This window comes from Natrix helvetica, assembly GCF_964273705.1.
Source record: "Natrix helvetica genome assembly, chromosome: 1".
In the NCBI taxonomy this organism is placed as follows: domain Eukaryota; kingdom Metazoa; phylum Chordata; class Lepidosauria; order Squamata; family Natricidae; genus Natrix; species Natrix helvetica.
In genome coordinates this window covers 212,159,183-212,182,978 of record NC_138548.1, presented here as the reverse complement: position 1 = coordinate 212,182,978, position 23,796 = coordinate 212,159,183, and the positions used below count along the sequence as shown (strand labels likewise).

Below are 23,796 nucleotides of genomic sequence, written 5' to 3'. Positions count from 1 at the left end.
CTACAATTGTTATTTTATCTAGTATCTTTATTATCATATGGATTGATTGACAAATCCATTAAATCATATTTAAAATGTTCCTTTTATTCAGCTCAGGGTGGTTTTGTTTGTGTTTTGTTGTTGTTGAATACGAAGAGCCGGTGTACGATGGGGAGAGCAGTTTTTTGTTTCCACACTGCTGTTCTGTTTTAAGATTAAAGTTCGCTTGGGATCTGTGAATGCACAGATAAGCATAGTGGGGGACAAAAAAAAACTACAAAATCAGCCTGGTTTTTTTTCTTTCCATTTTGGTCTCTGAGCATCACATATATGATTGAGCAACAAGGAATGCTTACTAAACGTCCAAGTAAGAAGGTCAATCAAGCGCTGGTCATAGCCTAGCCTGACCCCAAAAAACTAGCCTGTATATTTGTATGAGTGATGGATGAAAGCTGACACTGATACCAGAAAGCAATGTGCTAAACCCTGAGCAGCAGGATACCTTGGAGAGTTGCCACTGAAATGGTCGTTGTCCTCCTTGAGAGAGTGTGTCGTTCACAATGGAGGAAGCACACTTCAACAGCAGGTAAACAAATAGGGTGCTAGGTACCCAATATGCTGTTCTGTGAGGAAAGCATATTAGCAAATGCTACATTATTCAAGTGGCTGCATCTTGTTTAAAGAAAAAGTTACAACATGGTGGACATCCAAAATGTACCTAAAGCAGCCAGTGGTACTGTATAATTGGTATCTCCAATTTTAGCTCAAAGGAAAATACAGGCAGTCCTCGACTTACGACCACAACTGAGACCAGAATATATGTTACTAAGTGAGAAACTTGTTAAGTGGGTTTGGTCCCATTTTACGACTTCTTGCCACATTTATTAAGAATTATAAAATTAGTAACACGGTTGTTCAATGAATCTGGCTTCCCCATTGACTTTGCTTGTCAGAAGATAGCAAAATATGATGGCCCCGGGATACTGCAACTGTCGTAACTATTAACCAGTTGCCAAGCATCTAAATGCATCTTATGACCATGGAGATGCTGAAATGGTCATGTGTGAAAAATGGTCATAACTCACTTTTCAGTACCGTTGTAACTTTGAAAGGTCACTAAATGAACAGTTGTAAGTTGAGAGATACCTATAAAGCTTGTTATAAAGAAACTGATATTAGGACCAAAAAAAATCATCTTAGTGTAGAAAACTGTTTAGAATCCATTGGGTCATAGATCTGCCATTTTACCAGTTTGATGAGCTAAACATCACCATGACAAAAGAACATTTGTATAGCTGCTTACTGGATCATGTATAACCATGTTAATAAAATGACAAACTTTTAGGATATAAATATAAAACTTTTGGAATGTGAAGTAAAAAAATGAAAAATCAACCCAGTTAAAAACAAATGAAGTCAGTTTAAAGCAAGGACAGGAATACTGCACAACCACTGTTGCCACCGCCATGCAATCAAGCAGTCTCAGAACAAATGATGATTTAGTGTCAAGCTCTTTCATAGCAAACACAAACTTTCCAGAAACTTCTCAGAGATGCAGTACAATGCTAGATATCTAGGGCTTATTTTTATTGCAGCTTAAAGAGATGGGTGTTACTAGTTGTAGACCAGAGGAGTCAAACTGGTGGCCTGTGGGCCAGATGCATCACACACAGGCCATACCCACCCCGTCTCCACAAAGGCAAAAAAAATTGTGATACATCATGTGACATCATGTGACGTGATCAAGTTTGACACCCATGTTGTAGTCAGTCAATGCTTATTGTTATTTGTGTTGTGGCAAAGCTAGCAGCAGATTCCGACAGTGAGGAGGTTGGGGAGGAACATGGGCTAGTCTTAGAGTCTGGGGAAGGCTCTGATGAAGGCTCTGTCAGAGGCAGAGAGGGGGCCAGTGCCGTATGCCAGTTATCAGCTGCCTTCAGAGTCAGATAGCAGTGAGGCAGACAAGCAGCTGGAGTCTGTTTCCAGTGTGCACATGTGCATAGTTGCCAGACGAAGGGAACAGCTAAAGAACAGAGGTTGACTTGGAAGTAAGGCCACAGGTGGACGATGAATGGCCCCTCCCAGAGGAAATAAAAGAGGAGCGAAAGGGGAGTGGAGTTTGCAGGAGACAATTAGTTTGCTTAATTGATTTGTGACTCTCTGAAACTCCTTGCCAAGTTTTGCAGATATTGGCCTGTCAGCTGTCCAAGCCAGATAAGGTCTGTGACTGTAAATCCTCCCTTGAAAGACTTTGCTGGATGTGAATGAGCAGAATTCACAGTAAATTAAGAAAAGGGGTTTTTGTCGGGACAAGGAGTTTGCTTCATGCTCTTGGGAAGCCTAGGTCAGAACAATTTTAACCCAACAACAATTTTAGCGGACTGGATTTCTATAACTCGCTAGCAGGAAATTATCTTGGGGTTGCATAAGCGTTTGGTCAAAAATGCCCCCTGCCCTAGCCTATACATCTGCTATAATACAGCGAGGAATACAGTAGGAAGGCTCAGAAGGAAAACGGGAGAATATAAAATGAGGCTGATGCAGACATTGTATCTGTTACTGCTCTCTGCAGAACAGGATGCAAGAGCTGTCATTTTTGATGAAAAAGGAATCTTATCTCTAAGGCTGGAATTACAAATATTGTAGCCTGGCCATGACATACCAAGGTTGATGTGACGAGCTATATCCCATGGCTTGTGGATGTGATCCATAGCATCATCCGTCTTTAAACAGAGCAGCCATCACTCTGAAAAGCAGCTCATTTGGAACCAAGGCAGGCCCCTGACACCCAAATGATACTGAGTAGGCAGGTAACCAACGTCCCTTGTTAATCCTGAGGAATGAGGCAGGCAGGACAGCATAAGGCCACAAATCCTGCCCTGATCCAAGAAGCACACTGCATGATGTTGCAGAATGTTAATTTGCTGGCACCACTAAAAGGGCAGCCTCCTTCAGCTCCAGGATTGAAACAAAGGGATGGAAAGAACAAAATTTGCAGTCCCTTTTAATGGCTGTTTTTCACGACAGCTTTTTTTTTAAAAAAATTGTGTGGGTTCTTTTTTCCTCTCCCTCAAGTCCTTCAGATATTTTGATCCAACTGGTTAAGGGCATAACTTCCATCAACCCTAGCCGATCTCGGCATAGTCTATGCTGCTAAGAAGTGACGGGAATTGTAGTTCAACCTGTCAGCAAGGCATCTGTCAGGTTAGGAAATGTTGAGAGACTGGGAGCCCCTTGTGAGACAGAAATGTGAGTTTCACCAAAAGACAACACAACACTGAGTCTCCTTATCTTAAAAATGGAATTAAAAATAAGGGTCCTGGTGTACTAGCTAAGACCCTTGGATTCCTTAAGACAAGGGTGTCCAAACTCGGGAACTTTAAGACTTGTGGACTTCAACTCCCAGAATTCCCCAGCTGGCTTAAGGAATGACTCCCTACCCACCATTTTTAATCTGTATCCAAGCTATATAGGAATTTGTGACTGTTGCCCATTAGTTGAGGCATACAGTCAGCACACCTTGCTTTTCTGTTGCCTCTTTAGGACTCAGCAAGCTCTGGAATTCAAAACAATGCCTGGCTTTCATCAAATTTTGATTGGTAGGACTGCTATAGAAACTTAAAAAGCTGACGGGTAGTGAGACCACTGGTCTGTCCTAGCTGCCCCTCTCCAGCTTTCAGGGACAGAGATTTTCCTAGCCCTACCTGGAGATGTTAAAGTCAATCTGGTTAGGTAAAGCACGTGCCTTGCCCCACAGCCATGGATCTCTTATTATTCCTTAAGAGAATGACTGAGTTGGAAAGGACCTTGGAGGTCTTTTAGTCCAAACCCCTGCTCAAGCAGGAGACCCTACACCACCCCCAACAAACAGCCATACAACCTCTTCTTAAAAACCTCCAGTGTTGGAACAGATACAATCTCTGCAAACAAGCTGTTCCACTGACATGAGGTGTTGTGGGGTTTTTTTTCTAATTCTGAATGACAACTTTTGGAGCACAATGGAAAGCTGCTATAGTGACTGCATAGCCCTCCTTCATGGGTGAACCTGATGGTTCAAATGGGGATGGGGAAATCATGGCACACTGCAGAATCCGTGTTTGGGGCTTGCTTGTCTTCTTGCACTCCACAAAGGATGCTAAATATAACCAGCCAACAGTGAAAAAACTGGGTCAGACATCAACGCTAGAAGCTCTGCAGTACAACCTTATTTAACCCTTCCTCCCTTTGCTCTAGTGGCTTTTATGGAATCATATACACTTTGTGGTTAGGCTTTCTGCAGCTTTCTCAATTTTTCCAGTTGCTTCTTTATCATTTGTTCCTTTCCTATCAGCCACACAATATATAGGCTATATGGAATGGTGCGAGCAGATAGCCCTTACCCGTGAGAATCTACACATTAGAATGAAAGGAGACCTATGAACAGGGAGCAAAACCAGAGCTCTCAGGACAGAAGCACAGAAAATGAAGATAAAAAACCCTCCGCAAAAATTACTATTAAAGTTACTAGAACTAAAAAGACCCTCCTGGAACATTTTCTGCAGTCTGAAAGACACAAAGTGCTGCTGGGGGTGGGGGGAGGATTTTAATTCTGCATGGGTCAAAAACATCAGAAAGAGCTTGGTAGCACCTTTTCTGACTAACCAATGTTATTGAAAGGCATATATTTTTGTGAGCTGTGATTCCACTACATCGGTTGTGCAAAATAGCTACATTGATGTAGGATTTAAATTGGAATGATCCTGACTGATAGGAATAAGAATTGATTTGTTGGCCACAACCATGCAAGGTACATTTGAAGAATAGATGGTATTTCTAACCTTGCAATCGATACAAAAGCTATGAGTGACTTAAAGAGCCGTGGAAACATACATGCGCGGCATTATAAGAAAATATAGACCTGTGCATGGATTAGAGTAGAAATGAAAGTATACGATTCCATCAAGAGAGTAAAAGAACTGAAATGGAAATGGGCTGGTCACATACCAAGAAGAACTGATGGTTGGTGGACCAAGGATTTTATCCCACTTGATAAAAAGGGTCCACGAAAGAGACCTAAAACAAGATGGATTGACGACATCAGCAAGCATCGAGGGACCAGTTGGCAAAAGAAAAAAGAAAAAGGAAACAAAGGGCGGCATGGGTTGGAAACATGCAGAAGAGGCCGTCATCCTGAAGGGGATAGACAACTGCTAAAAGGATGACGAAGATGATGAAATGGTAAAGCATTTGGGAAAAAATAACCTGCAAAGTGTTAAGTGCAAGGATCTGTTTAATTAAACTTTCATGTTGTGTAACAGCCTGTGGCACAGGTCATATTCTGCAGGGGAAAGGAAGAATAGGTTCAAGTAAATGACCTTTTAAAAAGCTAATCTTTTTGTTGTCATGTGCCAAAAGTGTTTTTGCACGCTACAGCATGCGCACACATGCCCACAGCCATAATGCAATGCATGCGTAACATCCCCCTGCACCCCTGTCCCCCTGCACATGTGTGCTCAACACCCCCCCACACACACAGCCCATTTTAGGCCTAGCAGGCCTCCCTGCAGCCTCCTGGGACCAAGAATGGCCCTCACTCCCCCTGTGCATGCACATCCATCTCCCTCATACGCCCCACGCATGCATGACAGAGACCCAAAAATCAGCTGACAGGCAGGAGGCATGCACGCGTGCGCAGTGGAGCTGAGCTGGGACGACAGCTCACGTGCGCTCAGAGAGGGCTCTGCGTGCTATCTGTGGCACATGTGCCATAAGTTCGCCATCACAGGGTTAGGCAGTGAAGAAACTAAACCTGCATACCACAGCAAGACAACATCAATTGTTGGGTGTCCGACCCGGAGCCCAAAGGCTTAATGCAGCCTTGGACATCTAGTAGTGTAGCCCCACAAGATAATGAAAAATATTTTAAAACCCCAAAAGTTTGTTAGTTATGTATACTAATTATATATTTTATAATGATGTGGCATAGTTGTTAGAATGCAATATTGCAGGCTAACTAATTGCTCACTGTTCACTGTCAGGAGTGCAATCCTGATAGGGCTCTAATTTCAAGCAACCTTCCACCCTTCTGAGGTGGGTAAAATGAAGGACCCAGATTGTTGGGAGAAATATGGTGACTCTGTAAACCGCTTCGCGAGGGCTGTAAAAGCATTGTAAAGCGGTATATAAGTCTAATTGCTATTGCTGTAAGGCCCAAGACCCGCTTCATTCAGTGTGTTCCAGGCAAGCCAAAAGGTTAGACAACCATGGTCTACAACAGCGGCCCCCAACTTTTTTGGTTCCATGGACCAGTAGTGGCAGGCAGGGGATGGTTTTGCATGTGCAACATAATCATGTGCAGGCACAAATGAAGCTTTGCACCCTTGCCCGCCACTTGTGCGGCCGGTTCCCAATGCGCTGCAGACCAGTACCAGTCTGCGAACCAGGATCGGAGACCCTTACAACATGCCTTAAAATCAATCATGAATTAATTACAGGATAGAAAAATACAGTAAACGCTCTGGAATGGCCCTAGCCCCAAGACTTGAATATTATTGAACATCTGTGCAGAAAATTCAGATATACAGTGCAAAAAAGCAGCCCAATAAAATATTTCTGAGGAAGAAAAGTTCAGCAATGAAGAATGGGGTTCACTTCATTATCATGAATAGACTTTTAGCTGGCTACATTTTTAGAAAAGTCTGGAAACTTTTCTACTGATTGAAAGGGTCCACAAAATTCTACACCTGCCCTATTTGCAGTTTTTGTATTTTGAATCTCAGCTACATATAAATTGCATATAGTCAATATCCAGAAAGGGTCTGAAGCAGTGGTGGGTTTCTACCAGTTCGGACCGGTTCAGTGGTATAGCGGCCTGGGTTGCTGGAACCAGCAGTGACCCAGGCCTGCCATGCCTCTTCTGCCATCACTGACATGTTTTTGCGCATGCTTTCAGTCTCCTGTGCAGTTTTCAGTCAACTGCGCATGTGCAGCAATGCATGGCATGCGTGCATGTGAGCAAACCAAGCAGTGCGCATGCAAAATGCTCTCAGCAAACTGGTAGTAAACCAGTTAGGAACTCACCACTGGTCTAAAATGTAGACTGTGTCCACAATGGTATACCTCGAGCAACATTCGGTTATAACAGAGCAGCTAAAAGTCTACATCCACTGTAGACTTTTGGATCAAACTGGATACAGGTAGTCCTCGACTTACAACCGTTCACTTAGTGTCTGTTCAAAGTTGCAACAGCACTGAAAAAAGGGAGGGCCATTTTTCACACTACCGTTGCAGCAGCCCCGTGATCACATGATTAAAATTCGGCTGCTTGGGAACTGACTCACATTTATGATCATTGCAGAATCCCTGGATCCTGTGATCACCCTTTGCGACCTGACAAGCAAAGTCAATTGGAAAGCCAGATTCACTTAACAACCATGTTACTAATTTAACAACTGCAGTGATTCACTTAACAACTCTGCCGAGAAAAGTCATAAAAGGGGGCAAAATTCACTTCGCAAATATCTCAGCAACAAAACAATTAGGCCCAATTATGGTCATTAATCAAGGAGTACCTGTATTGCATCTCTCAGAATCACAAATTAGAGAGACAGCAATTAGAATATATGTCATACGCTAAATAAATAAGGTGTTCAGAAAAAAACATTGTGATCAACTTTGTACAATGTGGAAGCTATGCCAGTTTCCCCTTCAGTAAAGGATTTAGGGATGCCTAATGTTTTGCCTGCAATTGCATAGGATAGTCATTGGATAATCAAGATAATCAATTCATATGTTTTTTTTCTTACTATGGATTTTTTTGTACAATTAAAATGGTGGGGGAATCAGATCACAATTAATGCGAGTAATGAATTCCCAGATAGATTCATGAGACAGTACAAATTACGTATGTGCTGAAAGCACATCCAATCAGTATCAGTTCCCAAGTTTAGCATATATAATTATAGACAAGATAGCAAAAATAATTTTTATCTCATCAGATCATCAAAACACTTTGCAATCTCTTCAAAATCAACCTAATTTTGTTGATCGGGTGTTTCCTGCCACCTAGTGGGCAACAGTAAAATGTGAATTTTTGAAACCATGTTTAACTTAATTGGCATGAAACCCAGATTTGTAAATTATGTTAATAAACCAAGGTGGTCTATATGGAGTCACCAACTGAAGGACTGCGAACCAAGTCATTGCATTTAGGTACTATGGTTTGTGAAGTATTTGGTGAACCTAACATGTATGATTTATCCAGGGGTGGGTTTCAAATTTTTTTACTACCGGTTCAGTGGGCATGGCTAGATGGGGGGATGTGACTTAGCGGGCATGGCCAACCTGATGTCCCTCACACCCACACCCACTCAGTCACATGCCCCCAAACTTAGCCACTCTCACCAAACCAGCAAAAGTGTCTATTTTGCCAGCCCAGAGAAAAGGAAGAAAGGAAGGAAGGAAGGAAGGAAGCACCCCAATGAGCAAAGGAGGCCACAAACCCTTGCCCACGTTCAAACCAGCCCGCCTCCTCTCTCCCCACGCGGGCTCTCTGGAGGAGAAGGGAAGGTCTTTCCCAAGACTCGCTTTCCTTACTGCTCGCCGCCACCACCCATGCCAGACAGTTCCGGCCACTCGCCTGCCGCTTTCCCGGCCGCCGCCCAGCTGATCAGGTGCAAGCCAGCAGGGAGGTGCCCCGCCAGCAGAGGCTCCTCATGGATGGTGAGGGAAGGTTGCAGTGGCGGGGGAGGCTGGTCAGCCAGGGGCTCCCTTACCGCTTGCCACTGCCGCCCATGCCAGACAGAGCATTGGAGGCCAGGACGGTTCCGCCCACTCACCCGCCAATTTCCTGGCCTCCTACCCAGCTGACCAAGTGGGGCCTGGGTTACAGCCAGCGGGGAGGGGGCACATGGGCGGAATGGGAAGCATCCCGCTGGCAGAGGCTTTGCGTATACAGCGAGGGAAGGGCGCAGTGGCGGGAGAGGCTGGCCATCCCCCAAGCCGGTTCTCGGAGGAAGGAGGCAGGGATGCTAGCCCAGGGCTTGCTCCCTTACCACTAACCGGCTGGACGGTTCTGGCCACTCACCTGGCATTTTCCCAGCCGGCTGACCACGCAAAAGGTGAGCGAGGATCCCCCTCAGCATTTTTTCCCACCAGTGGAAAAGGTGCTGAGAGTTCACTATCACCATCTCACCCTTCGCTTGGAGCTCCAAGAGGAGGGGGGCTGCAACGCCGACGGCTTCGGGAGACGCTGGCTGGTGGGGAGGGGGACTAGGCTAACACGAATGCTGCTTGCCTGTGTGTAGGCTGGAGGAGACCATTCTGTGGATGCATGTGGCGAAGGCAAGGCAGGTGAGTTTCGGAGCAGGCCAGTTCGGGGACATGGCCAGCCAGCCATCACTACCACTTCAGCAATCCATGCCTAATTACTACTACTGGTTCTCCCGAACCGGTCCAAATCGGGAGCAACACACCCCTGGATTTATCCAATAAAACAAGCTCAAACCATATGAACTTAATCTAAATGTGTAGCATTCTATAGGTGATCTTGCATGATATGGCTGACCCTGAGAAAGGGCTGTCTGACTATATGACAAGCAGCCATCTTGAGCTGTCTCCCAGATATACTTTTAAAGACTGAGGTGGTCTTAAAGCTTTGCCTTCCCTATTTTTGTTTGTTTGGTGTGTGTGTGTGTGTGTGTGTGTGTGTGTGTGTGTGTGTGTGTGTAAAAATCTTGAAAACAAACAGGGCAGCCACATTTCCACAGTTACTCCAACTCTCCATTTTAGTGCAAGAAACTGGACCTTTGTTTCAGAGGCCAAATTACTGTTTTTGATGGTGGGGGTTGAGACATTTTAATGTGATGAAGCCTAATCTCTGCACAACATTAAGATCCTCTTTTGAATATTGGCTGCTCCTTTAAGAAAGAAAACCAAGATTTCACAGCTGAAAGAAATTCCTATGTGGTCACACACACACACAACTATGGACACCCACTGCAACTGGGAAGCTGAAAGCCAAAGTAGTGTTTAAAAAATCCACTATAGGTCAAGCTTGATTCCCTGTGACTTCATGGAGATGCTCATGTAATTTTCATAGTAACAAGAGTGTTTGGAACTGGTTTGCCATAGCCTTTTTCAAGATTTATTTTAACTTCTCAGACCGATGAGAACAGTAATCACGGGTCCTTTATTATAAAAGTCTGTCCTTTATTTCAGAAAGCTGCCCTTTCCATTTATCGGATTTAATACTTTATTTTCTTAGTTTTGCTGTTGAATTTCCCTTTGTAAAGTGAAGTTATAAACAAAATTTATTTATTTATAATTTTTATTCTTAGGAACCTCTTTTAGATTTGCTCTTTTCTGGGATTTTTTCTTCAATTCCCCCACCCATCCCCACCCAAGAAAATATTATCACTGTGCCTATGAGGCCTGACTCCATTTGGGGTTTTTGATACTGGCCAGGTTTGTCAGGTATAGACTAGGAGGCAGAACTTCTCAACACCATTTGAGAAACAGTGCTGTAGCATATGCTACTCAAGGAACAATTGGCTTTACTTTTATTATCAATCCAAAAAGATGGTTAACTAGTTAACTAATAGTAACCAACTAAAATGCATAAATTTCTATCATTTCAATATCCTCATTGTCATAAGATTAGTTCCTGTATCATTAGTTTGATATATATCTTACAACCTCCTTCACCTACGTATTTAATTATTTAACTGTTTTATGTATGTATTTTATAACGCATTTTAATGACTGTACACCGCCCCGAGTCCCTTTCGGGAGAGGGGGCGGTCTATAAATATGAATAATAAATAAATAATAATAAATAAATAAATATATATCAAATATATATCACTCCAGGAGACCATCCAGGCAGAAAACATATATGCTGGTTTTGTTGTATTCGGGTCTTTTCCCGTGTAAGGTTGTTGTCCTTACACGGGAAAAGACCCGAATACAACAAAACCAGCATACCTACACCCGTGAAAATCTACGAAAACAAATATATATATATATATATATATATATATATATATATATATATATATATATATGGGTGTGTGTGTGTGTGTGTGTGTGTGTGTGTGTGTGTATATGTATATGTATATGTATATGTATATGTATATGATGTATATGTACATGTATATGTATATGTATATGTATATGATGTATATGTATATGTATATGTATATGTATATGTATGTATGTGTGTTACAACCCCTGGTATGCCTAAATATGGGAGGAAGGTCACTACTCCCTCTTTCTGTCCTTCGGCTCATCACAGAAGACCATGCAGGCAGAAAACCATATTTTTATTTTTAATGTTGCCTTTTTTATATTTGTGTTGTATTTGTACTGATAAATAAATAAAGGGAGATTAGTATAGATCTATTTCGAGCTAATTAGCTCTCATCAGCTAGCCATACCCTTACTGGGATTTGAACCTGGGCTGTATTATATCTTAGGTAGGAGTCTTAGCCACTAAGCCACAGGCTCGCCTCCTTATCAGTTAAGCCAGGGAAATAGGTATGCATTTGTGTTACAACCCCTGGTATGCCTAAATATGGGAGGAAGGTCACTACTCCCTCTTTCTGTCCTTTGGCTCATTACAGAAGACCATGCAGGCAGAAAACCATATTTTTATTTATGGGTATGGCTAGCTGATGAGAGCTAATTAGCTCGAAATAGATCTATACTAGTCTCCCTTTATTTATTTATCAGTACAAATACAACACACACACACACACACACACACACACACACACACACACACACACACACATATATATATATATATATATATATATATATATAATCATAATCTCCCCAGTATATAGATTGAATAAATCAGGAGAGAGTATTCAGCCTTGTCTGACTCCTTTGCTAGCTTGGAGCCATTGTTTTGCCATTGTTTTGCCATGTTCCTTCTCTGGCTTCCCATTTCTTCATGAAGAAAATGAGAGTTTTTTCCCCATTTACCTAAGGAGATTCCACCAGTTGACATGCTCAACACAATCAAGGTTCTATGTATTTGGTCACCACAATGCAAAAAAGATATTGAGAGTCTAGAAAGAGTGCAGAGAATTAGGGGACTAGAGACTAAAACCAGGGGTGAAATTCAGCAGGTTCTGATAGGTTCTGGAGAACTGGTGGCGGAAATTTTGAATAGTTCGGAGAACTGGCAATACCACCTCTGATTGGCCCCAGAGTGGGGTGGGAATGGAGATTTTGCAGTATCCTACCCGCCACGCCCACCAAGCCATGCCCACAGAACCAGTAGTAAAAAAAAAAAGAATTTCACCACTGGCTAAAACATATAAAGAACGGCTGCAGGAACTGTGTATGCCTAGTTTAATGAAAAGGAGGACTAAGGGTGACATGATAGCAATGTTCTAGTATCTAAGGGGTTGCCACAAAGAAGAGGGGGGCAACATGTTCTCCAAAGCACCTGAAGGCAGGACAACAATAGATAGAAACTAATCAAGGAGAGAACCGACCTAGAATTGAGAAATTTCCTGACAGCTAGAATAATTAGCCAGTGGAACAACTTGCCTCCAGAAGTTGTGAATGCTCCAACACTGGAAGTTTTTAAGAAGAGATTAGACAGACATTTGACTGAAATGATACAGGGCAGTGATGGTGAACTTTTTTTGCCTCGGGTGCCAAAAGCACAAACGTGCATGCTATCACCCGATCTCGAGTGCCCACCCACATAACTTAATGACCACATTCACCTGTGTGGACCGCACATTTTTGCGCAAGGCTTCCTCGCCATTCTCTGCTCTGGCTGCTTCCCCTTGGCTAACACCCAGTGAGGGGAGAAGTTGCTCTGCCACAAACGGGCAGAGATTGGGGTGGGGGATGTTCAAGTGTGCTCCTGTGTCAAAAAACTTTCCCTTATCATTCTCCTGTGTAAAGATTTTTACTATGGCAGGTGTGAGTCCGGTTGCTAAATTCCCCCCTCTATTAAAGAGGATCCTGGGCACTACAGTCAATAGATAAATGAGGAAGGGAGCTATCTGCACAGGGGAAAGACAAGCAGCAAGGAAAGAAGAAAAAGCAGTTTTTTTCCCTCTTGCTGGCTGCTCTGTTTCCCCCCCCCCTCCCCCGTGCTAACACAGAGGATCCTGCCTGGTCGTTGCAATCCAAAGGGAAATGAGGAAGAGAGCTATCTGCATGAGGGAAAGACAAGCAGCAAGAAAATAAGAAAAAGCGGGGTTTTTCCCTCAAGGTGGCTGCTCTGTTGCCCTTTTCTCCATTTCAGCACCACTCCATGGATCCTGCCCCATCCACCATCGCCCAAGTCCTTGCTTCCCCCGAGCATTTCTTTGCCTACCTAATTTCCCCTCCGTAGCATTTTTCCATCATGTTTCTTGCCGTTTTGGACAGGAAAACAAAGTTTGTGGGACTAAAAAAAAAACCTTCAATCAATCAATTCAACTTTGCGAGATCTCTCCCCCCCCCCCAAGTTGTAATTGATTGATTGAAGTTTTTTAAAAAATCCCACAAACTTTGTTTCTCTGCACACGATGGTAAGAAATGCGATGGAGCTGGAAATCAGGTAGGCAAAGAAATGTTTGGGAGAAGCGAGGACCTGGGCGATGGTGGGTGGGGCAACCTCGATGGCGTGGCACTGAAATGGAGAAAAGGCCAACAGAGCAGCCACCTTGAGTGAAAGTAGCTTCTTTTCTTTTTTCCGTCCTTTCCTTATAGGGTTTCCTGCCTGAGCAGGAGGTTGGACTAGAAGACCTCCAAGGTCTCTTCCAACTCTGTTACTCTATATTCTAAATCTCTTTGGATACAAGAAAAGCCGCTATGGGGATGGAATTTTGTGTGTATCTAAAAATATCTGCACTTTATAAAGTCAAATGAAAGAACAGTTATGCAGATTAATTCTGATTTCATACCACATTCTTCAGATGTCAATCTCATACTTTTCAAAGGAATGTAGGCTGCTCTATATGCAATAGTGAACCATATTAAAGGTTATTGGTGGTGCCTCCGGTGCTGGAGGCAACAATTTTGCTGCTCTAAATAAATATTCAAGTTGCAAAAAGACTTGCATCAGTCTCTTGTGCAAGCAAAGGACTGCCCAACTGAAACATGTGAATTGCACTGCACGTCCAGTAAGAGGCAGTCCTTGACTTACGGGCACAATTAGAACCAGAATTTCTGTTGCTAAGCAAGATAGTTGGTAAGTGAGTCATGTCTCATTTTACCTTTTTTTGCCAGTTGTTAAGCAAATCATGGCAGTTATTAAGTGAATCGGGCTATTGTTAAGTATGGGGGAATAAAAATTCCCCCACTGACTTTGCTTGTTGGCTGGAAATGTCAGAAATGATGATCATATGAACCTGAGACACTGCAATCGTCATAAACAAATGGCTGATTGCCAAGCACCCAAATTTTGATCATGTAATCGTGAGGATGCTCCGACAGGCATAATAGCAATAGCACTTAAGAGTTATATACCACTTTACAGCCCTCTCTAGCAGTTTTATAGAGTCAGCATATTTCTCAGAACAATCTGGGTCCTCATTTTACCCACCTTGGAAGGATGGAAGGCTGAGTTAACCTTGAGCCTGGTGAGATTCAAACTGCCAAATTGCAGGCAGCTGGGAGTCAGCAGAAGTAGCCTGCAATACTGCACTCTTAACCACTTTGCCACCGGAACTCTTTTAATAGCAACAGCAAGAGGAGTAAGATGGAAAATTGAGTCAACCTTGAGCCGGTCAGGATCGAACTGTGAGCAGAATCAGCCTGCAATACTGCATTCTAACCACTATGCTATCAGGGCTCATAAGCTTGAGGACTGATTATAAATCACTTTTTTCAATACTATTGTAATTTCAAACTCTAAACAAATGCAGGATCCAATCTGGGTTGGTCATGGGGACCAGAGGTTTTGTCTTCCAAGCTTGATGACTTGTGCTGGAGCTCATCTTCAGGGAACTTTTCTGTAGTCTAGCAGAGTGTATCCTTTGGGTTGTTCTTTATATGGTGCCTGTTGTAGGTCCTTTTTTGATGTTGTAATTGGGGTGTTGCTGGCTGGCTATTAAGTCTTTGGCTATTGTCTTCTTGTGCTTCCAAGCCCTCGCCTCTTAAGTACTTGATAAGCTGGTGATAGATCAGCACTCCTGTTGAATGACGGGGCCTGTTTTCTAGGCTTCAATCACTTCCCTAGCTGTTTTTGAGCCTGCTCGCCAACAATCTTAGTAGCTGCAAAATTGAATGTATATCCTTGTCCTTTCCAGTGTGAGGCTACCCGATGAGTTCAGGTCTCCTCATCTGACCACTAGCTTGTGTTTTTCCAGTCTGGTGGATAGCTTCCTTCCCATTTGTCCTACATAATCACAGGGACAATTCATGAAGGGGATCCAGAAGATTACATTGGAAGTATCCCCCACCTGCAAGTGATTTTTACAATGAATAATTTGTCCTCAGAGGGTGGCCTTTGGGCAGTGTGCAATGCCCACTTGCAGACCTTGGAAGCTGCATTCCAAAATGTTTTTGATGTGTGCCAATAATTTGCTACAAGGTGCGCAACACAGTAAGGAGAAAAAGGAAAAAACAAAGTACAAGACCAACCACATAGCACATCCTGCCATACATCAAAAACATTTCAGAATTTTACAGCTACTAAGATTGTTGAACAAGGAAGTATAAAAGCAGCCAAGGAAGTGATTGAAGCCTGAGAAACAGGCCCCTCATCAATCAACAGGAGTGCTCGGCTTATCAAGCACTTAAGATGCAATGGCTGGTAGCACAAGCAGACAACAATCAACAATAGCGAACCATCAACACCCCAATCAACACTTAAAAAGCCACATATAATAGGCACCATATATTAAGAACAGCCCAAAGCACTCACTCTGCTAGAGACAAGTTCCCTGAAATGGGCTCCAGCAAGTCCGAAATCTCGGAAGACAAAACCTCTCATTCCGATGACCGACCTAGATTGGATCCTGCAACATTATCCTAGGACACGTATATACATTCATGCTAAACAATTGGTTATAAGTCAAGGTTACCTGTACTGTAAAATCTCAATTTTTCAAAATTATTGTATACTTTTTACTATAACCACAACAGAAGATTAAATTACAAATTGCTAAATCCCCATTGGGCTTGATATACATGAAATATGAATTGCAATAATGGATTTATAGATATCACATTACCTATAACTATTCTGAACATAATTCAATTTCATATTTACTTCTTGTATGGCTTTATTACTACGTTCATGCTTCTGATTCATTTTGAAATGCAGTACATTAATAACTCTGAAAATAGAAAGTTACTTCAAGTAGAGAAAGAGCAATTCTGAAAATGAGAGGTGATATCTTTATCCTGTGATAAAAGTCCATATTCAACCACTCCTTTCTTATACAAAGAAAAAAACAGCTACTTGTAGCTAAAATGTCTTGGTTTGTATACTTTGAACCACAAACTAGCTAACCACGTTCTGACCTAACATCATGTGAATCCACCGGCATTTTAGTTCATGGTTCAATGTTCAACTCTAGAATCATGGGTAAATTTCCTAAGCCACTATTGAGTTAACCATGGGTGAAGGTTATAGTCATTGGTATGAAAGGTTCAGAAACAAAAGTTCTGTATTTTTAAAGGTCCCCACTCTTTCTATACTGTATTGAAATCAGCTGTCCTGCATGATACACTTTTCTATCCTCAGTACCATTCACCTAGGACAGTGATGGCGATCCTTTTTTGGCTCGCGTGCCACAAGTGGGGGGAGCGCAGTGCAACTCGCGACCCCCAGTGCGCATGCGCGCACAACGCGTGACCCCCCCCATTTTTACATTTTTTTTGCCCTTCCCAGGCTCCAGGGGCTTTATAGGAGCCTGGGGAGGGCGAAAAGAGCCTCCCCCGACCCCCCGGAGGCATCAGGGAAGCCTCGGACGGTCCCTGAAGCCTTCGGAACGCTTAAAACTACCCTCCGAGCAAACCGGAAGTGACTTCCGGGTTGCTCGGAGGGTGGTTTTAAGTGCTCCGAAGGCATCAGGGAAGCCTTGGACGGTCCCTGAAGCCTTCGGAGCGCTTAAAACCACCCTCTGAGCAAACCGGAAGTGACTTCCGGTTTGCTCGGAGGGTGGTTTTAAGCGTTCCGAAGGCTTAGGGGGGCGGGAGAGGCTCTTTTCTCCCTCCCCAGGCTCCTATAAAGCCTCTGGAGCCTGGGGAAGGCGAAAAATAGCTTTTAAAAAGGTGAACTCAGCTGGCTAGTGCGCACATGCGCGCTGGCCGGCTAACAGGGCAGCGCCTCACGTGCCCTGACAAATGGCTCCGTGTGCCACTTGTGGCACGCGTGCCATAGGTTCACCATCATGGACCTAGGACATAAACAGTAAATGTGATGACAGAGGGAAGAAAGGAGGTAGGGAGGGGGAGGAGGGAGGGAGGGAGAAGAAAGTAACAAATATGGTTATGGAGAGCAGAAGAGCCAATAATTGTTTTTGGGAGTTGATGGTAAGATGAATTGATGTAAACATTTAATAATACAGTACGATGTTGGCTATGTAATAGTATACATGATTATGTTATGAAAATGAAAAAAAAACATATATATATATAATGTATGTACGTACGTATGCATGCATGTATATATGTGTACACACACACACACACACACACACATATATATATAAACTTTAAATGTGATCTTGGGCTATCAGAGTAGCACGTTTGAGGCATGTGCAGCAGAGCTCCCAGAATTCCCTAGCCAGCTTGCTGGGTGGGGAATTCTGGGAGTTGAAGTCCACCACATTTAAACTTGCCAAGCTTGAGAAACACTGTTCTAGAGAAACAAGTGAGCACAATAACTGCAGCAATTTCGGAACAAATGCAAAACGAAAGAAAGAAAACAAGGAAGGAAGAAAAAGAAAAAAAAACCCTTGCAAAACTGCAGTAATTGCAGAAAATATTTGCAATTCATTCCACTTCTACTGTCCCCTCAAAAGCGCTGAGGTTCCCCCCTCCTCAGCGTTGGAATAGCTGAAATCGCAACGAAACATTACTTGGAGGGGATTTCCCCTCAAATAATAAAAAAAGAGACATGAAGAAAGTGCACCAACTGGCGCCGCTCTTCTCACGCTGCAAACGGTACTTTCCCGCCCCCAAGGCTCGAGCATCGTTGACTGGCAGGCTTTTGTCACGTGACCAACCAGGATGGCAGCTCCTGGGGTAGGCCTGTTGCACGGCCAACCACTCCAGGCGGAACCGGAAGTAAAGAGTCCGCCGGCTGGGCTGGAAAGACGGTGCTGAGCTGTGCACGCGAGTCGGGCAGGTGGGTTTCAGGGGGAAGAAGATGCGTCCTTTTAAAGCACGCGTGTCAAATGCAGGGAGGCCTGCTGTGGAAGGGTCCTGGGTGATCTAAAGGACCAAGGGAAAGGGAAAGGGTGGCGGAAACTGAGTAGGGAGTGGAAGAGGCGCATTGGTTTGGGGCATGATTAACTTAATGCCCTCCAGATGCATAGGGCTGCGACTTTACTATATTCCTAACTGGTGGCAGTGCTACCTGGACCTTAAGAATGGTGTAGTAGTTCAAACGTACCTGGGAGATCTTTGATTTGGAGCGGGGTGGGTGAATGGGAAGGCTTACAGTAGGAGAAGTAAGACATAGAAATGGAAGGAACATGTTGATTTCTCACGATCTGTACTGGGTATTTGTTTAAATGGCGAGGGTATTTCTCTGGGGGATAGTTTTAATGACAATACAGTTGGGGAAGATCCTTTCCTTCGTTCCTAACTGTACGATACCTTTGCAGATTTTGTACTTGTAGAAAGTATAAGAAACTCGGGGCGTGGATGTATCAAATGCTGTATTTCTTTTTCACCAAGCAAACCTGTTATTTTGCTGAGTTGTCCTTGTTGGGCAGCACGTATTGAAACAACTCTTAATATCATATAAATCTATTTTAGATTGTGATGTTAGAATTGTATAGTGTTAAATAGTGTCATTCAACAGGGTGGGTTTCTGCAAGCAATAATGTTTTAATATTAGAATTTCCCCCCAGAAATTCATATAGTTTATAGTTAATAAAATTGTAACCAGCCCTTTTTAAAAACTCATTACAAAACCCAAGGATGCCCTCCTGGGTGTTATTTATGCCTAAATCTTGAGGTTTCTATTAATATCTGCAATTAATAGAAGTATTATTTGGAGTTTAGCATGGCAGCTAAAAATTAAATCCTGCATTGTAGTGAGTTTGATGCAGAAACTGTGTTTCAAGATTGCGGCAATTATGTTACGGTACTTGAGTAGTTTGATGTTTTAACATCTCTCTCTCTGCTATGGAGTTATTTGAGACATCCTAATCATAGCCTCAGTAAACTCTTCAGGAGACAGTATTGCAATCCAATGAATTACCTTACCAAACCGGTGGGGGAAGAGAGCTGTCTTGTCCAGCTGGTAGATCTTGTTTTCAACTGCTCATGTAGGAAGCACTGAAACAACATAAGGAGGGTTTAATTCTAATATCCGCTAGTAACCTCAGTGTCATACGGCCTTGTCTTTCCATTGCAATTCTTGGCAGATGTGTGGTGATTTCTTCATATTAGTTTTGACATTTTTCTTTCCAGTCTAACCTCCTTTTGGGGCTAATCTTTTTAATGTACAGTAGATCATTTAAAAAGCTAAGCAAGATGAGACTTGGTTAGTAAGAAATTGTAGATATGAAGCTATGCTTGGAAGTGGATTTATTATATGTAATCCATGTAGTCATCAAAGATTATTGTTCAATTTCAAGTAGCATTTACCTTTTATATAGCTGATCTGTTTCGCTCCCATGATTGGAGGTTATGAACAATACACCATAAAGATATATAACAGTGTGTTCTAAATGTGCAACTATTTGGAGGACAAACATTTCAAAACCAGGAGTGGACCACCAGTCTCTTTCAAGTCTTCAGAAAAGCTTCCTTTTCACCAAATTGTGAAAGATATAGAGAAAATGATGGGAGCAAAAGAAAAAACAAACTCTCTCAAAATACTGAAATGAGTCAGTAAAGCTGACCAGAAGGAGATTTAGAATAACATAAAGTGCTTAGAATTATTTATCGCATGATATGGTGAAGACCACTAACTTGGGTGTCTTTGAAAAGGATTGGATCACTTCGTGAAAGATGTGTCTCTTGAGGGCCATTAATCTTGAAGTCTAAATACTATCTAGATTAAAAGTAGCATGCTTATAAATACTAATCGCAGGAAGGAATGCCAGGAGAAGGGCAAGTCTCCCATCTCTACCTTGTGAGGTTTGCATAGGAACCTGTTTGGCCATTGGGAGAAATAAAATGCTGGATTAAAATGAACCTTGGCTTTATTTAGCAACATGTTTTTTTTTAATATTTACCTGTTTTAAATGTCCTTTGGATATCTCTTTTTCTCTTTCAGCTGTGCTGGGAATAGATCTTCAGAGATGCACAGGATGATTTGAAGCATCATGCTGATTGCTGCCTATGTCGCTTTTGCTTTGCTACTACTGATATGTTTGGGCTTGGAGTTCTCCGCCTGCCGCTCCAGGCTCACCAGCAGGTCTTGCTCCAACCCAGCCTTTTTGCGGTTCCAGCTAGATTATTATCAAGTCTATTTCTTGGCTCTCACAGCCGATTGGTTGCAAGGACCTTATCTTTACAAACTCTACCAGCATTATAACTTCTTGGAGGCCCAGATCACCATTATTTATGTTTGTGGCTTTGCATCAAGTGTGCTGTTTGGGCTGGTTTCCAATTCCTTGGTTGACCGCTTGGGCCGAAAAAAGTCTTGCATCCTCTTCTCCTTGACTTACTCTGTCTGCTGCCTCACAAAGCTCTCCTGGGATTATTTTGTTCTAATTGTAGGAAGAATATTAGGAGGACTGTCCACTGCTCTCCTGTTCTCTGCCTTTGAGGCATGGTACGTGCATGAGCATGTGGAGCGCCACGATTTCCCAGCCGAGTGGATTCCTGCCACCTTCTCCAAGGCTGCCTTCTGGAATAGTATAATTGCTATTGGAGCTGGTGTAGTAGCCAATATCTTTGCTGAATGGCTGCGATTTGGACCAGTAGCTCCCTTCATGGTCTCTATTCCCTTTCTTGTGTTGGCTGGTACCTTGGTTATGAAGAACTGGGATGAGAATTATGGAAAGAAGAGGGCGCTGTCCAGAACTTGCACTGATGGCTTGAAATGCCTTCTCTCCGACCGCCGTGTCCTGCTTTTAGGGACTATTCAGGCCTTATTTGAAAGTGTCATCTATATCTTCATCTTCCTCTGGACTCCAGTCCTGGATCCCTACAACCCACCTCTAGGTATTGTCTTCTCCAGTTTCATGGCTGCCAGCATGGTTGGATCCTCACTCTACCGTGTGGCCACGTCCAAGAAATACCACCTCCAGCCCATGCACATCCTCTCTCTTTCAGTCCTAATGGTGTTTTTTTCACTCTTCATGCTGACTTTCTCAACCAATCCTGGGCAAGAAAACCCATCGGAGTCCTTCTTGGCCTTCCTGCTCATTGAGCTCTCATGTGGGCTCTACTTCCCTTCCATGGGCTTTCTCAGGCAAAAAGTGATTCCTGAGAAGGATCAGGCAGGTGTGATGCATTGGTTCCGTGTTCCATTGAACCTACTGGCTTGCCTTGGGCTGCTTATCCTCCATGATAGTGACTATAAGACAGGCACCAGGAATATGTTCACCATCTGCTCTGTCATGATGGTAATGGCCCTCTTGGCTGTTGTAAGCCTCTTTACTGTTGTCCGAAACAATGCTGAACTCAGGCTGCCCAGTTCATCTAGTCAGGCTGAGATATCTTCTCCTGAGCTCTGATTGAGAGAATGCCAATTGTCCATAATGTGTTACAGAGCCATTACTGTATATACAGAAGGAGTCTGCAAGGAGAACACTGAGCATCTGCCAAGTCCTATGTGGACCTCTTCTACATAACCAGAGGAGTGAAGTGGATACGCATCTAATTTTCTTCTTTTCAACAATGATGGAGGACATTAAGAACTTGGTTACATGTATGTCAAGCATAGCTTTCCCCCCCCCCCTTCTCCTTTTCCCTCCACCTTGGAGTTTTGAATTCCAGTGGCTGCTTGGCTTCTGCTAGCCAAATGTGCAGGTTGCTGTCTACTACTTCATCCTGAATTGATGGTGACAGACAATGGCTTACAAGGACAAAGCAGGGTTTCTTTTCTTTTTCTTTTTTTTAAAGCAACAGTGAGGTTGATAGACATTGTCCAATATCAGTATTGAACTTGGTAGCCGGATCAGCTGTATTCTATAATCAGCAGTATCAGCCACATTCTATGATCTTCTGCTTTTTAAAAAAAATAACAATAAACTGAAATTAAACATAAAGCTTATCTCGAGTCAATTTTAATTTTGAGAGTATATAGCCAGGTTTGGTGAAATATTTCAAAATAAGGTGGAATATTTTGAAATTCTAAATTTAGACGTCACAAGGTTTTTATTGTATTTATATTGGTTTCACAATTTCCAGTACAGCAGTGATAAAGCATTGATCTTCCAATTTCCTATTTTCCCCATTGTCTTAGCTTCTGTTTATCTTAAAGAGTGTGTAAATTAAGCATCTGTTCAATATTTTAATCATAACTGAACAGTAGAATTTTAAAAAAATACCGAAACTCAAAAAGGAAGAACACTGATAGTCTTAAGATTTTTTTTTATAGTACATTTTGTTTTATTGTCTGTTCCAGCACTCAGCAACCAAAGTGTTTGCTCCTGTTGATCTCAGCATGATCCATGGCAAGGTATATGGCAAGGTATATGGAAACTGTAGTCAGATCTGGAGAATTTATCCAGAATTCATTTAACCAATAAATATGGTAGCAGCCATGAAACCTTGCACTTTATAATATTTAGATGATATTAACAATGTTACTGCATTAGTTCATCTAGCTTTTAGATTTGTATCATCTAGCTTGTAAATTTGTATCATTTAGCCAATAAGTTCCTTTGAATAATTATTATTTTTACCAAAAACTACAGGTAAGCAATACCTGCTACTTGAGAGAAAGCATTGTCCCTTCTCTGCATTTCATTAGAAAAAAATCCTCCGACAGTTGCATGCTGTATCTACATGGGAAGTAAATGTGTTTGCTTTTCTTAGTATCATTACTTCTGATAACACATATGCTAATATGGTAGCAGCTTTATTTAACAGACACTGTACGGTATATTTTAATGGGTAACACCTGAGCCATTTAATACAGTAATTAGCATTTTTTTTAACTAAACTGCTATTAAAGGAGCTATAGTTTTGCCTAAGGTGATAGATGATCTTTTCTGCTTTGGTTTTTGCCCTGCCCAGAATTAAAAGAATATTCAAGTGGCAAACAAAAGGCAAAACAATATGTTTTATTGTGTTTTTGCCCACTTTTTTTAGATCTCAGCTCTTACTTCTTTTTTCTTTTCTACCTGTCTCTTTTCTCCCAGTTCTTTTTAAAAACTTCATTTCAGGAGACAGTTTTTAAACCAACTGTTCCTTTTATAGCCAGGTGACAAGTGGTACATTTCTCAGTGATTTCCTGTAATTTTTAACCAAACAGCCTGTATTTCTTCAGTTTTTTGACAAGTTCTAACAATGTGAAACCGGAGTCCATTCAGGAAGAAGTTCATCAAATAGCTGTTAGGAACTGAACAGTTTTCAGCTGAAGTCTGGAAATTATAGAAATACCCAGAAATATCCAATCCAGTAAAGTTGCTATTAACATTTCTTTTGGGTCAAAATGGAAAAACAAATAGTCGGAAGAGACAATTGTCTTTATTCACGACAAGAGATAGAGATAAAGTTGGAGAAAGAAAGTAAAGATAC

General features: G+C 42.4%; 1 protein-coding gene across 1 annotated transcript; it reads left to right on the top strand.

Moving 5' to 3' along the window:
• The first annotated feature begins 18,119 nt into the window (after window positions 1–18,119).
• MFSD5 (major facilitator superfamily domain containing 5) lies at window positions 18,120–22,324 on the top strand. Its single transcript, XM_081940762.1, has 2 exons — window positions 18,120–18,271; window positions 20,378–22,324. Exon 2 carries the CDS (start codon window positions 20,427–20,429, stop codon window positions 21,783–21,785), a length of 1,359 nt encoding a protein of 452 aa, XP_081796888.1. The 5' UTR covers window positions 18,120–18,271; window positions 20,378–20,426; the 3' UTR covers window positions 21,786–22,324.
• The last annotated feature ends 1,472 nt before the right edge of the window (window positions 22,325–23,796 follow it).

What these genes read in the sequence shown, in the direction of transcription:
- MFSD5 (XM_081940762.1), top strand. Translation starts at nt 20,427, where the DNA reads ATGCTGATTGCTGCCTATGTCGCTTTTGCTTTGCTACTACTGATATGT.